General features: G+C 46.3%; 1 protein-coding gene across 12 annotated transcripts in view; it reads right to left on the reverse strand.

Annotated features, from left to right (window-relative positions):
• Positions 1-4,947: 4,947 nt before the first annotated feature.
• CELF6 (CUGBP Elav-like family member 6) overlaps positions 4,948-17,685 on the reverse strand; it is a 222,244-nt gene continuing 209,506 nt past the window's right edge. For all 12 annotated transcript variants that reach the window (XM_030578566.1, XM_030578554.1, XM_030578557.1 and 9 more), the window contains one exon: positions 4,948-5,558. Coding sequence is in view for 1 of the 12 variants with exons in the window: in XM_030578559.1 (XP_030434419.1) it covers positions 5,536-5,558 (23 nt within the window). In the remaining 11 variants the exon portion in view is untranslated. The remainder of the gene's footprint in view (positions 5,559-17,685) is intronic.

Here is a 17,685-nt window from a genome sequence, read left to right on the forward strand (position 1 = left end):
AAAAGTGAAGGATAATCAGAGCCTCTTTCTAGTGAGTGCATTTCTTGCATGAGTTGAGGTTCTCAACTGCCCTTCACCATTAAGAGGAAACACAATTAAGAATAAATAAGACGTCCCGCCAACTGTACCTTGGTTCTTGGTGTAAGACATTCTTTTTTTCAGTAAGTGATTATAGATCATAAATTACCTTCTAAAACTTAGGCCTGTAACTTCCTTGGGCAATGCAGTTTCTTTATGTAGGTTGTACCTGGAGCTAAACCATCAAAATCTCAGCCTTTCAGAAAGAGGCATGGATGAGCTAAAGAGTGATGGGGCACTCAAATACCACACTTTGATACTAGGCAGAGGGGAGCAGGTCATTGAATTTCTCAGGTCACTTATCTGGAAACAAGGACTGAGCTACTCATTAACTTTCCTGGAAGCGGCTGGAACAGTGCTATCATGCCTAACAGGCCCCATGTTCACTACAGTGGTCTGATGTTTGAAGTAGAACCTGGAATACATTGCTCACTTGTATTATGGGTATCACTTGCTGTTTGAAGCCCCTCTGTTGTATGTATATATTTTTTTGTTGCTTTGTTTCATTTTTTTTAAAAAAAAGTCACTTTCACATGATCACTAAAGTCGATTGTCTTTGTTTTCAAATGGAGAGTTATCCTATGTTAAATGCTAACGTTCTACAAAAGCATTCTGTTCTAAACCACTAGGAAATGTAACAATGAGTCACAGAAAAAGGAGTCCAGTGGCCAAGCGACCAAACCAGGGCATGAGCTGTGAAGGGCAACTGGAGGCATCTAGTCTGTTTGGCTGGACATTTCCTAAATTCCATCTCGGACCTCCTCTCCTCCCCTTGTAGCTTTGGGCAACCCATTCATGGCCAACCAGTACTCACAAAAGTCATGTTGTAAAGTGACTAGTCACTAGGTACTGAAGGACAAATGTGAGTGAAGTTACACCAGTGCAGCTGAGAGCAGGATCTGGCCCTTGGTTAATATTGCTCAGGAGACACAGAGGCCACTCCCTTATGGGGTATCTGCAGACACCAGAGAGGCTAAAGAAGGTGCAAGTGCTGTGGAGTATATTGGTGTGTGTACATCAATGCTGTGCATCAAATATGACTCCCAGAGCCTGGGACTGTAAGACAGGAAATGGCTTGAGAGATGCAAAACACCAAAGAGGGTTTGGAGACAACCCCTAGTCTTAGAAATACAGAATTTCTGACCGCATTTACCCTCAGTAACATGGCATTTGGCACTAAACAACAGCTAGGCTTTATGAATGGCCTGGCTCTACATACCTGCATTAGAAGCTCTTTGGTTAGATTTCTTCCACAAACATTTGGTCAACCAGCTCCCTTCTCACCTGAATGCTCAAAAGTATGGGCTTCTTTCTACCCCCAGTAGTATTGTGAGAGCCATATCTGGTGCCAGGTGACAGCTACTTCTTTTCTTTGTACATTCAGCAGGGCAAACAGCAGGCTGAGGCTAGGGAGCAGCCTACGGTAGGAGCCTGATCCAGTACATGTTGAAGTCAGTGGCAAAGCTGCAATTGGATGGATGGATGGATCCTGCTCCAATAGAGTAGGATCAGACCCTGGTTTAGTTTAGTACTGTTGGAGTAGAAGGGTCTTTTGTCCAGGTTCATAATTCTAGTTTTCTTGAAAGGCTTTGAGTGATGTACTCTAGGGCCAGCAATGCAGTATCTGACCACTATATAAAAATAGTATTTTTCACTTCTACAGTGCGTTGCATGCAAAGATCTCAAAGCACTTTGCAAACATTGATTAAACGTGCCTCACAATGTGTCTTGTGAGTTAGGGAACTATTATTATTCCCATTTTAAAACTGAGGTCAGAGTGAGGACAATGACTTTAAACAGAGCTTTTATCCCATCCAATGAATCTGCAGCACAGTCAGGAATAAAGGCCATGAGTCCCGACTTCCAGTCTTCTGCTCTAACCATGCAGTGCATGCACAGCACCATTCCTTACACCCCTCTTCCTTTCTGCCTAGCTGCAAACAATCTTAGTTTGAAATAGAGTCTAATTTAGTTCTAAACAGGTCAAAAACAGGAGGCTCTCCCATACACAGTATGATAATTAACACCTACTTAAACCATAAACCTAGCCCTGCAGAGCAGCAGTGAATCCAAGTAAACGCACTGGTAGTATAAAGTGAGCAGGTCTGTGAACATTTCAATGCCCAGCATTTGGCTGGTGCATAATGGATCCTGTGGCATTTCAGTTGGTTACGTGGATCTGGATCAAAGAGGTCCTTAAGCCCAAGCCCTACAGGTAATGACAACGGATGGAATACTGCATGTCAAGGAATACTCTTCTAGGTAATGCTCCTGAGTAATGCTTGCAGAGAACAGAAGGTGGTCCATGCATTGGCATGCTTATAGCTACTGTGAGTGTGAAAGACTGTGGAGTCAGGGATGGTGACAGCTGAGGAAGGTGCTCATTTTGAGGCTTCAGAAATGCCCAACTCTCCCATGAGTTGACTCTGGAGCACAATTCAGGGCATGGTTTTAGATCCTGAATCACTCCCCTCTATATTTGTAAGCCTTACGCTGATTCCTTCCAACTGATCGCAAGGTGGCAGGTTCAGGCACTGGGGAAAGCAGAGCCTGGTGCTTGACGGGAAACATGAGTTGTGACAGAAACTAAGAGAAGAGAAGTGGCAGATGTGTGAAGAAATTAAAAACAAAGAGCAACAGGCCTGCTCCTTTAAGATCCCACAGGAGATATAGTCTGGCCCCTTTAAGGTCCCATCTGTCCTATCTGGGGCTTTCTCCTCTGCAGAGTGAATTCCATTGAATAACAGGGAGTTCCTGTGGAAAAAGACACTCCCTCCCTGCAGGACAAGGGGAGTTTTAAAGGGCCATGACTGCACATCCTCTCAGACTTAAAGGCAAGGCCTTTCTAATGGTAGTGAGGAGGGGAGCAAAGCTTTAGCCATCCTGGAGAAGATAAAAGAAAAGTAAAAGGGTGGGTGAGACAAGAGTGATTGAGAGTCCACTGGTATATATGTATTTATGGATGGCAGGGGATAACTGCTTCTACCATTCTGAAAAATTATTGTGCTCAATGCAGGAGTCACTGAGTTATGCAGTCCCTTCTGGCCTTCCAATCCACAGGTGAAATCCTGAGCCCACTGAAGTCAATGGCGAAACACCTATTGATTCCAGTGCAGTCAAATTTTCATGCTATGACTATAAATCTCCATGACACATAAAATTTGACCTCTCCCAGAGCCTACTGGTCTCTCAGAGGTTTGCCCTCTCTCTCGTTTTATTTTTTGTATATGGCTAAGTTGCTGGTTTTTTTGTTCTGGGCCTGGAAGTGGGGACAGATGAAGATTGCTCTCATTAGGGAGAGCTGGACTTGATAATGTCTTGAGGTACCTTCCAGCGCTATGTTTCTATGATTATATGATACCTCAGGGATGAATTCAGCCCTTGTTAAAACTCAATGGGCCAAACTTTGCTCTGATGGATGCCCCATACAATTGAATTGACTCCACTGGGATTATAAATCAGTGCAGAGTCTGGTCCACTATAGTTAATAACAGCCTCCCACACTGCCTCTCTTGGCTTGAATTTTACCTTTCGACACATGCAGTGATCAGTGAGATCAGCTGGCGGGGAAGATTTATACCATGATGCAAATATCTGACCTTGAGCAAATCTGCTCTATGATAGGAAATCTCAGAGGTGGTGAAGGGTGTGTGGGAAAGAAAATCTTTTGTTTTCATCATGAAACATGTAAGCACCTGGAGGGAACGTGTGCTCCACACACATATTTGGCACAGTCTGATATGGTCTTATGCTGAAGCATTAGGTATCGTATGTCAATATATCTGCAACCCACAAACCACATTCTGATCGGCTATGCCCAGGTAATGCGGTGACCTCAGCAAGAGATGCACTGGTGTAACTCAGAGTTGGATTTGAATGTACAACGTTATGGCCCCAATTCACCTCTCACACACAGTGTAAAGAAGAGGCAGAGGAGATCATACATATCTCAGGAGCTAGTGAAGGTTGCAACACGTTTCTCATAATTGTCTCAGCAGTAGAGCTGGTCAACATTTCTCAACCAAAATCGTTTTTTGTCACAAAGGGTGTTTAATCAAAATTGAAATGTGTAGTGAAAACAGGCCAATGGAATGGATTTTTCAATTTCTCAAGAACTCAAAACAAAATGAAAATTTCCCTTTGAAACAAACATCTTTGCTTTGTTTAAAATTTTTCCTTCGATAAAACCCAAATCTGCCATTAACAATTTCAAATGGAATGATTTCTTCCATGTTCTTGGTGGAGGCAAAACTGGATCTTTCGACCAGCTCTACTTACCAGCCAAGATCTTCATTTCTATGTTTTTGTCTGGGGTAGGACAGGGGTGCGAGAAGAAGTTGCCATGACAGAAATGCCATGATGTCACTTTCCACAGCCTTGGAAAAACTTCCCAGCTATCCGGTCCCTTGGGCTCCTACAGCCTATGCAGTCGCTGGGCCACTGGAACACACAACACGGTAAACAAAGCTCTTTCTAGTTTCCCTCTATTTGTGTTTCTTTTTGAAACGCTCGCAGCTGTTACGTGATACTTCTACCTTTTTTCTTTGTTTTTTTGTTAAATTAATTTATTTATATATATATTTAAAAAAGCAGTAGTCCTTTGGTCCCTAAACTCTAAGGAATGATATGACTTTGAAAGAAGTAAATCCTATGTCCCTGTGCCAGTGACAAGCAAGGAGAGGAGCGCATCCCCTTGGCCTGCTCCATGGTGTGTGTGTGTGTATGTGTGTGTGTATATATGCATATATGCATATATATATATATATATATATATGCATATATATATATACATATATATGTATATATATATATATATATATATATATATATATATATATATACACATATATAAACGTATTTATATATCTCTTCTATAAGTCCAACATGCGCTTAGCCTTTGATTTCTTTTTTTCCAGCCAGATATGGAAAAAATCAATTTCTCTTTCCCTTTTAAAACAAAATGTTATCCAGGTGAAACATACACGCCTGGTCCAATCCCACTGGCTTTGGTTTATATCCATTTGGATCCTCTTTCCTAGTTCCTCCTTTGAAACTTGTAGCAGCAAATGAGTGCTTTAAAAAGGTAGGGTTCATCCTCATGAATGAGCTGTCCTAGCTCTCAATCCTAGATTGGTCTGTTTTTCCTTCCAAGAATCCCACCTCTCTCCTTGCGAGGAATTCAAAGTCTCCTTCAGCAGCCACCATTTCATAGTCTGGTTCAGCAAATTTCTGCGCTGTTTGTCTTTTCTCCAACATCATTGTGTCTTTTTCTTTCTTGTTAAGAAACAAACAAAACTGATTCGAAAATTAAAAAAATAAAAAGAAGATACAACCACAATGGCTCTCTTTTTCGCCAGCATTTCTTCTCCTCCTTCGCTTCCGCCTCCTCCATGATATGTTGCAAAGAAAGAGTTTTACAAGTTTGGATACTGCACTTGGGAAAAAGGAGAGTACTCTTCATACGCTGCAGGGCATCCAACCTGCAAGACAACAAAGGGCACATTAAAAGGCTCTGGGATTTGCAAGGCCCATTGGAACGTACAATGCATGAGAGCCCCCTGAGAATGGCTTTAATGTTGGGTGAGTTTTAGTGCTTAGGAAACAGAGGAAGGGACATAGTCACTGAAAAGTCACGGGTCGTGGAGGGGAGGGCCTATGCAAGTTTCTATCTTTTACGCACCTCTTCCAAGTCACCTCAGCTCTGTCCTGCAGCTCCATCACCATCCCAGCTCTGACAACGCACTTCTATCCTCAACTGATGCACACACTCTTATTCCCCTCACACAGCTCTAACAATGACCCTCAAACCTGACCTGCAGCCCCCCTGCTATTTCAGTCCTGGACTATCCACACAGATCTGCCAGCGCACCTCAATCCTGACCTGCAGCCGACCCTGCTATTCCAGTCCTGGTGATTTTCAGCCCAGATTACCTTTATGTTAAATAATACAGTGGTTTTGCAATTTGGAGAAATGTCCATTAGCAACTACATTTAGATCCACTAAACATATTTCCACTTGGAACTGAGGCTAGATTTGAGGCTAAGTCCTCAAATGTGAAAAAGCAAGGGCACCTCTAAATTTCACAGGGTTCCACTAGCTGGTTAAGTGTATGGAGGAGCACTAGTGAGGTACATGTGCCCTTCAACTGGGTCATCACCCCCCAAAAAATAACCAGTCCATTGTTTAAAGAGATGGCACTTCTTATTTAAAGTCTCTGCAAAATGTTCAGCAGTGAAAGAATGTTAGAGGCCAAACTCTCTGATGATAGAACTCCTCTGAGGTCAAAGCAATTACATCAGCTGATAATTTTGCCCTAGGTTCCTTTGAAATCTTATTGGCTCTTTTTTGTCACTGTGAATATGACCTTCCTAGCTCTGAGGAATCACCAAGACTGGCCGCTCTGTCTCCTCTTATGAAAGAGAAAGTGTCTGCATGGAGATCTGATGTCCTAACAGGACAGAACTGCACTGGCTAAACCAGAGGTGAGTTAGTTATCCTGTGTTAGAGAATGGGACCTGAGCACCTAACTACTGTATATTCTTTTGTAAATCCCACCTCAATCTTTCCTCATAACTCAGTCTCTTCTGCTCCAGCCTCACTTTCTGCCATACTACTCTGAATTCCCTCTTGGATGGGATGAGAAGGAATATTCAGCAAAGAAATACAAGACTTCAGTTCCAACTCACAATCCGCAAACCATACTGCTGAAGGATCAATGTTCGGGATATTCCCAAGTGCTTTTTCACATGCACTACAAAGTTTTTGAGAATATATTTTGCAAATAACAAAAGGGAAAAGAATACAAAATAAAACCCTTCATTTCTTGTTTCAACTGAAATTAAGTGAAATCCCCTTTTTCAGAAATAATATTGGAACCAAGCATGATTCCTTAACAATTACATTTCCCCAGTCATTATGGCCATATAGTGAATGCTGGTGAAACACAAACACAGATTGTTACGTTACAACAAAGAGAAAAGAAGAGAGGGCAGAGGAGAAGGTGGAGTTTGGAGAGGGAGTCAAAGTTCACAACTAATCAAGACTGACCAATCAGCACTCCAAAAACTATCCACCAGGGGCTTCACTACGGCACTTCACAATCGCCAAAAGAAAAGCACCAATACAGAAAAAATAAAGATATAGAAATAGAGATATAGAAAACTCAACGTCACATCATGCAACGAGATTACAACCGGCCACATGGCGTCATCGCAGAGGACGATGACAACATGAGTTAGTCACTTACAGTTTCGGTTTATTTGGGAGAGATAGTTTTGGTTTGGGTCTCCCACAACAGCTAGAGGGTTGCTAGGCAACTGGGGGGCCATCTTGGAGCAATGATTGGCCTGGTCTGGTTAGGTACAGTAGTGGTTGGGTTGGAGGAAACAAAACATAAAGAAAAGATGAATTGGTTTGATGGAGTTTTTCAATTTCATTTTTGGTTGATCAAGAACAGAAAATGAGCCTTAGAGGACACGTGTAATAATGCTTTGATCTCCTCTAGCACCTTTCCCTTGGTGAATGTCACAATGCTTTACAGATTAATGTCATATCACTCGCAAGAGACCCAGGGTCAGGTGAGTATGAATGTCCCCAAGCTCAGAGCTAACGGATGCTCAGTTGTGATTGGTCAGATAAGCTACCTGGTATAATTTCTCTTCCCTGACTGAATGTGAGCCAGCAAACGCATCCAACTGGAAAATCTGGGTATGCACATTTCAAACTGGAAGCTACAAAGACTCACATATGTGACTTTGAAATTCACCATGATGAACAACTTTCTTTCCTTTTTTTTGCACTAATTGCTTTGCTCTGCCCATTTAGGGGGAAACTGAGGCATTCAAGGTGGCAAGTGAACTGCCCAAGATCACACAGTGAATCAGAGCTGGGACTAGAATCTGGGGATCCTAGCTCCAAACCCATTTCCTCTAGCCATTAGAGACACTGCTTCTCAGCTTAAATAGCTGCATGTTAAAGGAAAAATGGAACGTATTCATCTATTTCTATGAATGAAAGGAAGACTACGTTATATGAGTCATGTACACTAAGTGGGAGGCAAAGGAAGACCGAGATTGTACATTCTGGCACTTTTCTTCCAGGAAACTTTGCTAAACACTTGACAAAGTGCTTATGGAGAAACTGCCCCATCTTCAGAGAGACTTCCTCCTCGCTGCTGTACTAGACTGAACAGTACCATCAGCAATGGCTGTCTCTGAACAGTCCACTCACTCCTATGGAAAATCAGTTCTACGCAGACTCCCCACTGCTCTCCTCTTAACCAAGGAGTGAAGACCATGGTGTTCAGACCTGGCATGCCAAGCTCCTAGATGCAAGTGGCCAGGCGCAAGGGGAAAAAATGACTGCTGTGATATATTTCTTCAGGCCACAGCTTTTTACTTTATACACCCAGGTATAGGTGCTGGAACTATGGGTGCTGCGGTGCTACTGTAATCCCTGACTTGAAGTGGTTTCCATCACATACAGGGTTTACAGTTTGGTTCCATGGCTTTCAGCATCCCCACTATACAAATTGTTCCAGTCCCCCTTCACCCAGGGTAGTTGCAATCTGTTCTGTTTAACTAGGCCCCAGTTACTGCTCTAGGTATGTCTCTCTCAGGCAGAGGGCAGGCCCCCCTGTTTCACATGCAACACATGAGCCAGACGTTTCACAAAGCATATGGGCTGTAGAGAGAAAAGGGTTATCTCTGGCTGGGCGACTAGGACAAAGTCAGTGAGGAGATCGAGTTGTCTAAGTCTTGCCATGACTTTTCAACATACAGACCTGCAACGAGCAGGCACATGTGCCGAAGTTCCAGGCCCAGCTTTTCAGGGGCTTAGGTGAAAGCAGATGAAGGCTTTGCCTTGCTGTTAGAATGGGTGACAACGGTGGGATGGAAAAACAGAATGGATGGATGACCCAGGTCAGATATAATAAAGTAAGATTACTCACCTGTGAGTGGCATTCTGAGTGTGCATTGCCTCTGCAGAGACACACCCTTGGGGGTACATATGCCTTAGGGCCATGAGCCCAGATAGCAGAGATGGACGGTTCCACACATACACCTACCTGCAGAGCTCAAGGCTCGGTATGAAGAAATGCAAGGACTGCTGATCTGACCACTCTCAGTTCTTCCCACCAGTTCAGAATGCTGTGTACGGGAAGGAGGTTGGTTGAGTGTGAATCTGCAGGGGCAACACTGTAGTTACAGATGAGTATATTTTCTTTCTCACCCAGAATTGCCTCTGCAGATCCCCGTGCTTGGGAGACTGACTAACAGTAACAACCCCTTGGAGGAGGGTTGAGGAGTCCTTGGTTAAAGAAAGGTTAAAGGACTATTCTGCTAAAATTAGAACCATGCTTGGCCCCTAAGTCAAGACAGTCATGTTGTGTGAAGTTATGAATGGAGTGCAACGCAGTGGCTTCCCAGAGTTCAGAGATGGAGACATCCCGCAAACACACTGTGCAAACTGCTTTAAGGGCCTCTCAGCTATTTGGCACTGGGACACCTGCTTGGTCAGGACTGACTCCAGTACACTCTCTAAATAGAAACTGGTTTCCCCTTACACTTGTCTCCAAATACTACAAATAACCTTGAAGAGTTGCACAAGAGTTTTGTCCTCCCCAGGTGATGACACAGTGCCTTCTCACTGTCTAACATACATAGCCTAGCTCCAGCTGATGAAATACCCTATTTCTGCTGTGTTGTTCAGAAAAGGTGACCATGTCTCCCTGCCAGAGCAGAAAGTGAGGCCGGACTGAGTTAGATGCCTTTTGCTGGCTTTAAGAGCCATTTGTGTACAGGAAGAATAGTTTTCCCTGCTCTCTGATCCCAAAGAGCTTGTGTGACTTCCCTCTCAATACCCACCCTGGACTGTCAAGGTCTCTGCCATTCTGGGAGCTGTTCAATCTCCATCTCCCCTGGTGAAGGCACAGTCTCACTTCCCTCTGGGGAAGTGGGAGAGGATGGCTTCAGCCTTTGTTGCACCACATCCATCTTCCGGGTTCTCTAATTCCTCCGCCTCTTCTTCAGACTCCAAGGATCATCCTCCAGGATTGTCAGTAGAGAGAAAGGCAGGCTTAGGTGATGAGGTGAGTATTTCTTCCAGGTACTCTGGAGAAGATGAGCTTTGCAAGAGGCCACTCAGTGGATTGTCTCTTGGCTGGATGGGCAGACAATGCTATTTGTGTCATATTGGTCATGGAGTCTGATGGCTGTAAGTGACCTCTTAGAAGAACTTCATGGTGAGGCAGAAGTCCAAAGAGCATGTCTCTGTATAATCTCCCTGTAATACTGGAAGCATGTGGCCAAGGTGCTAGGAAAGGGAGAATGGACCCTCTCTCCCATCTTACACTTGGGTTTGCAGGGAAATGTATGGATCAGAGAGCCACCAGGAGAACCCTCCATTCTTATCTCCATCCAGGAAGTCCTTGGATCTGAATTTGGGGCACTGAGGCAGGAAAAATCAAAGGAGAGGTTGGTCTTTTTGGACCTGAAAATGCCGTAGCAGATCTCCCATTTCCCTGAGAAGGATGAGCGCATGGACCACTGCCTCTCTGAGCTCCCAGACAAAACAGGGGCAGAGAGAGATACAACATTAGTCACTGGATCTCAAGACTTGAATTCAGGGAGCCCCAGCTCCAACCTCTTATGGACCTGAAGTGCCCACAGCACTAACCAGGTGCTTGGATCTGAGGGCTTTATGGTGCTTGCAAACCAACAGTTCCTGCACTGAGCCATAGGAGAGTGTGTGGGTCTGCACCTATTCTCGGTTAAGGGAGAAGAGAACAGGAGTGAGGACTTCCTATGAGGAGTCACAGGCTTTGGGTTTTTTGTAGCTGTAGTGGGGTGGTCACCTGCTCCTGCCCTACAAAGGCTTAAAACAGCCTGGGGAGAGGGCTGTGGCAGAGAAGGAAAAGTGGAGCTGATTGGGGAAAGCAGCCTCAGCTGGGGGCCACGCCCCAATCAGGCTGAGGCTGGCTTAATGAGGGCCCAGCTGGCCCTTAGAAGAGGGCTGGGGCCAGAAGCTAGAGACTGAGTCTCTCTCTAGCAGGGCCTGGCTGCCTAGAAGCTGAGAGGCTACCTAAAGTGGAGCATGGCTGGGGGAAGGCTAGAGGAGCTGGGGAGTTCCGGCCTGGAAACCCCCCAGGCTGCAGGCCTTGATAAAGGCCAGGGTAGATATTGGGGCTACAGAGGGTTAGCCTGGGGTAGGTGGTGGCAGCAGGTTCCAAACCCCCCTTGCCTATGATGAGTGGCATTTACACTGCAGTCGGCCCCAGTGAACGGTGGCTAACTGGTGACTGGCAATGGCCGTAGACTGAGGCGAGGTGGGGATAGAGGAGATTGGGAGTTCCTCAGGGAGAGGAGACCCAGATCTGTGGGGGTACTGCCAGAGGGCAGTGCCTCAGCCTGAAAGGGCACTGGGGTCTGGGAGGGACACGGGGCCAGCAGCAAACAAGACACCAGCCTGCAGAGGGTGCTCCAGAGCTGCAAAATGCTAATTCCCTGGATGACCAGCAGGAGGTGCCGCAGGGGTGAGCCCTACCCCGTTACAGTAGCCCTTAGATCTCAAGAAGCATTGCAACCAGTACCTCCCTCACTGAACTTTCTTTTGATCCTTTGGTTCTGAGGTGGAACCAGACTACGATGAGGCCAGTTCCTTTGAGACCTTTGGTACAGAGGAGATGGGTCCAGTGTTGGCTGTCTGGCCTCTCAATGCATTCTCCATCAATAGGCCTTTAAGCTGCCCCTCCTACTCAAGGCAGGTTGGAGGGGTAAGGCTAATCCCAATGGCTTCAGGGACTACCCTTCTCCCATGCCGGGGGCTGTTATGGATATCTGGTCACAAGACACGCACCATTTAAATCTGGCTATTGGATGATAAATGCTAGGCTCTCAGCAGGGCAATGAAGGGGATGAGGATGGGTCAGAACCATGCAATACCACAGATGACAACTGACCTGGGGCTCTGCAATGGAGCCAGCTGAATTGTCATGAATCTAATGGCTAAGAAAGAGATACGCTTCTGAACACAGCTTCATGCTTCTCCAGCAAACATGTAAATTAACTACCTAACCTGAGCTAAAGATGGAACACCATCTCCTACAGTACAGGTGAACTGAAGGATGGTTCTGAGATATGCTGCCTATGGCAGTAGGAATGGAACTGAAGGCAGCTAGGGTCACCAACCCTGGCATCGAACAAGCGAATCTCTGAGAAGTTGGGCACGTGGTCCCTTAATGGTCCGGGGCTCACGATGCAAAGGCACGTGCTGGTGAGGATCTGCAGAGGCAATGCTCAGTGGTTGTCATCAGCTGTCAAAATTTACATCGCACATAACTGTGTGACACTTTCAGGAGAGTGAAAAAGACACAGTCCTGGCCCAAAGAGTTGACCGTCTCCATCAGACAAACATGAAGAGAAGAGTCAAAAGACATGGGTTGGGAAAGAAGGGGCAGGAGTGAAATCAAGGAAAGGTCAGGCAGGTCACATTGCAGAGGGAGCCAATCTTTGAAATTCTGTGTGTTGAAACAGGCACTGAGGGTGAGCACAGGGGAGCAGCTGGCAGCGCAGGACAAGGCAAAGGAGGGTTAAAAGGAAGGGAGGGAGGTCACTTGGCACACATGGGAGGTCTATTGGGTATAGAGAGAAGAGTAGGCAAGGCATGAAAGGGAGCAAGAATGGAGGAGAATGGGGTTAGACTGGGCGTGATGGCACAGGGCAAGGACATTGTGGCCAGTATAGAGCGCAGCCGTTAGGGTGAACATGATGGGAGATGAGACAGGATAGAGGCAGGAGCAGAGCGCAGGGGGCAAGGTTAGGAGCTATGGGAAAGGGGAGAGGAAAAGAATTTCTCCATGGAAAAACCACGTACAATCATCATCCAAAGTCTGAAATGACCCTGAACCAAAGCTCGTTTGAATCACTTTCATCACATTTTTCTTTCTGGGTTCCCACCAGACCTGGGAGCAGAAATGCTGGCCAGGCCATGAGAAATCCAACCCTAGTGCATTTCCTGCCCAAGTCACAAACACAACTTGGACCGGGGGGACCCAGTGGGTCTCATTTACTTCCCAGTGCTGGTTTGGGTTTATGTCGAGCCTCTTATGCAGGGACACATCCTTCCCACCCCTGATAGGGCAGGTGGGGACACTGCCCCACCCCCCGAGAGGGCAGGTGGGGAAACTGCCCCCCACAAGAGGGCATATGGGGATATGGTCCCCCCCAGAGAGGACATGGGGGACAAGGCATCCTCGAGAGGGCATGCGGGGACATACCACCCCCGAGAGGATATTCAGACTCTTCAGGACAGGTGGGAGGGGCCCAGGGCCACCTCTGCACAAAGTTGCTAATGGGAGTGATGAGAGGGTGATTTCTCCAAGAACCTCTTTAAAAACATCCCTTTGGTATCCCTGGAAATGATCAACCAGTCACCACAGACTGAAGCATCCTCCCTCCCTCCTTACTCTGAATGCCCATGTGCTTAGCCAGTTCCCATAGCTTCACTTAGCCACGGTGGACAAATAAACAAGGCAAAGTGCATGTGAGGCTCCAGGTATCACCCTGCTCTTGACACAACTCCTGGTCAGGTGGGACACAGCCCACTCACCCTGCACCTCCCAGCCACACCACTCCCCAGGTTCAGGGGCTGTCATTCAGTACAACCCCATTTCTGCAGACCAGCCAGTAATTCCAAGTGTCTCTGTTCTGGGTGCCCAACTTGAGACCCTGAGGGCCTGACTTTCAAAACTGCTGAGCCCCAGTAGTCCCTCATCATTTTCCGTGTTCCTGCCAGCAAACTCACTGGCAAGATTATCTGCAGAAAGCAAATGCAACATGGTTACAAACACAGATGAAGCCAATTTGTTTGAACAATCAAACTAATTTTTGGGAATACTTTGTTGCTGTATTTGCCCAGATGGACATGATTAACTGCCAAGTGAGGCCCACAAATTTGGCCTGATATATACAAGGAATCAATTCATCCACTTCTGGGATGTAGGACCCTCTGTGGTGGCACCTGTTTTTTTAACAGTGATTGGCAACAATATGCCACAGTTTGGACAGATGCGAATATTGTAGACAGATAAAGTGGCAGTGGGAATCCAAGTCAACAACATGCAATTACTTGAGCTAGAATTTTTCCAGGATACAGGGGTTACTGCCTCTACTCTTGAGACTGAATGGGCCTCCTTTTGGCCAGTCAGTACTGTCTGTTCAGGTCACATCATCCACAGAGCTACTAATTGCCTAGAACATGAGGAAAGACAAAAAAACAAATGCCTCTTTCCCCTCCACTGTCTCTCTGGTCACGAATTCCCAATGCGGCCTTTGTTGCTTTCATAGCAGCTCATCTTGATGAGTCACTGCCCCAGCTTCATGTTTGTATATTTCAGTATTAGCACCCCCAAGCATTCAAAACTCATGAGACAGGTCCCATAAAATCATGAGATTGGCATACAAACCAGGAGATTTAAAAAAAATCCGGGGTGCTTTTAATATGCTTTCTGGTCTTCGAGCATTTTAGACCATGTTTTTAAGCCTGTCTCTGCAATCAGAAAGGCTAGAAGCTTGGGGTTTTGTTTAAATGAAAGCTGAGATTTTCACCTCATCACATGACTCTAAGAGTTGGAGCTTTAAGAAAAACATCAAATATCACCAGACGCTGGTAACACCATGAGGGTTAGCACCACTGTATTCTGACTGACTCAATACACAACCTCTCTTTTTCCCTGGATGGGCTGGTTGCAGGGGTGTGCTTATGAAAATCAGAAACAAAATCAGCCTGCTTAGAGTCAGGCTGACAGCAGTCAGGCTTTCCCATGCCCAGCCACCCAGGCCAGTCTGTGGTCCTGATCTGCAGCCCCTCCTGCTTTTCTCCTAGTCAGCTCTTCCAACAGACCTTGCTCCCGAGCTACTTGCTGTAGTTTCAGTTGTGAGCTCCCCACACAGCTCTGCCAAATGCACTTTAATGCTGACAGCAGCCCCTCCTGCTATTCTAGTCCTGGACCCATACAATGCACTTCGATCCCGACTTGTTGCTTCCTTTTCTATTCCAGTCTTAGCCCCTACTTCCCTTTATTATTATGCCTTGATTACAGTCCCGGGACCATCCCTGATCAGCGCCTGCCAGCTGCACCAAACTGCGTTGTACTGCAGATGAACACCTCCAAGGGACCACGATTTCAAACCATGTGGTCACCGTGCCCTAATTCAGGTTCATGCAGGGGTGAAAGTAACTTAAAGGACTTGCCGGTACTCCAGAGTCCTGCAGAGGGGGACAGGCCTCAACCGGAAGAGACGTGGCCTCTATTGGAAGAGGTGGGGCCTTTAAATCCCACGGCTTTTAAATCAGGATTTAAAGGGCTCAGGGATTCAGCTGAAGCTAGGAGCCAGGGCCTTTAAATAACCCCCAGAGGTACCAGCTGCAGAGGTGGCTGGGAGCCCTGGGGTTTGGGCAGGGGTGAAAGTAATTTACATTTCTTACCATATGGTCCAATCGCAAGCAACCCACCTCTCCTACGTACTTCATGGATCCCTCCCATTGCATGACATAGATAGAGAAAATAAAGCTACTATACTACTACCAGTACTGTCTGTAATAAAACTTTACTATTGGAATAAGCCTGAAAAAGGGAAAACTCATTGTCACTTTTTTCTCCATGTCTTCCCTCCTCCTCCAGCCAGGCTGCGGACACTAGATTCCATGCTTTCTCCCTGCCTGGCACTGAGCAGCAGCTGCAAGGGCTTCCCTCTAGCTTGCAGCAGAGAGCAGGGAGACTGGCAGAGGGAGGGAGAAGCCTGCCTCCTGCATAAGAACAGTTTAAACTCAGCTGTTCCCTGCTGGTTCAGTAACATTTCAAAGAGGATCTGCAAGCAGTTTGCACATCACAACCATGATCCTCTGCTGGGGAGGGAATGGGATAGATTTGAACTTGGAAATGGTTCCTGATTTTGATTGTGTTTTTTGTGTATAGGAGATCCCCTCATCCCGGGGGCAGAAAAGAACTGCCCCTGCCATGGTCACACACACCCTCCCCACCCCAACAACAACTGGGAGTGAAATTAACAAGGATGCCAGAAACAGCTTTTAACCCTGGGGACTGAACTGCACAGGGAACAGCTGAGTTTAAACTGTTCTTATGCAGACAGCAGCAGCAGGCATCTCAGCCAGCGTCCCTACTGCAAGCTAGAGCCTAGAGGAGAACCCCTGCAGGGGCGGAGCCAGGGAGGAATGCAGAGCCTTGTCTGCAGCCTGGCTGGAGGAGGGGGAGGGAGGAGATGAGAAACCAATGTGACAGTGACTTTTCCCCTTCCACCTGCTTTTATTAGCTCTGGATTTAAGTGGTGGAGCCAAATGCTTGTATTTGTTGTGTATATTAGTATTGGAGACAAGATCTCCTCATCCAGGGGGCAGACAAGGACTGCCCCTGCCATGGTCAAATACACCCTCTACCCTCCCCCCGGCTACTGTGAGTGAAATTAACAAGGATGCCAGATACCACTCCTAACCCGGAGGGCTGAACCACTCTTGAAACAGCTGAGTTTAAATGATTCTTATGTAGGGGGAAGGCTTCTCCCTCCCTCAGCCAGTCTCTTTTTCTTACTGGTCCTCTGTACCTGGCCGTACTGGCTTACTTTCACCTCTGGGTTCATGTTCTCAAGTCTCCAGAGTGGATGGGGCAGACTATAGTTCCCTGCACCACCAAGCCCTTTGCTTGTAATTAGTTTTCAGTTCAGCAATCTAATTACTCTCCTGTTGCACTTTCACATCTTACACAAGCAAACACAGAAGTTAGGTGTCTTTAGCCATGTTTTCTTAGTCAGAGGTTCTCAAACGTCATTGCATCGTGGCCCCCTTCTGACAACAAATATTATTACATGACTCCAGGAGGGGGGACTGAAACCTGAGCCCATTCGAGCCCCGCCCCTCTCTTCAGCCCTTAGTTCCAGCCAGTCTAATGCCAGCCCTGGTGACCCCATTAAAATGGGGTCACGACCCACTTTGGGATTCCAACCCACAGCTTGAGAACCTCTGGCTTAGATGCTACTTGGGAAAGACCTTGTATGGCAAAGTCTGTTGAGGGCTTGTTTCTCTCAGTGTGGCTGATTGTCCCTACATGGACAAGCCAGCCCTTCCTGACATTATGACTCACAGGGCATCAAAGGAATTGGTAAAAACTTACTGTACCACTGATAATTATTTTGGACAGCTCTCAGAAAGCTGGAAAGGTACCAGAAGAATGGAGAAAAGAAAATGCAGTACTGATCTTCTAAAGCAGAAAGAGGCATGATCCTACTAACTTATACCCCATAAGATTCATCCCTAGCCTGAGTAAAATAATAGAACAAATCTTGATAGCGAAAAAAAAATCACTAAACTTCTAGTGTGTTACAGGATCATAACAGGCAAAAATCAGCCTGGACCAGGAGCCCCTTGCAGCATTGCTCAGATGGTGACTTGTATCTTATTGGCAGGACAAGTCTAGGAGTTGCAACTAAACTTGCAAATGACTACTGAGAAGAGGGGGCATACTGGTCATGACAGCAGCCTGTATCATTGCAGGAGTACTGGGTAAGGCTCACAGACCTCGGTCCTCAGTGGGT

This window comes from Gopherus evgoodei, chromosome 10 (assembly GCF_007399415.2).
Source record: "Gopherus evgoodei ecotype Sinaloan lineage chromosome 10, rGopEvg1_v1.p, whole genome shotgun sequence".
Lineage (NCBI taxonomy): Eukaryota > Metazoa > Chordata > Testudines > Testudinidae > Gopherus > Gopherus evgoodei.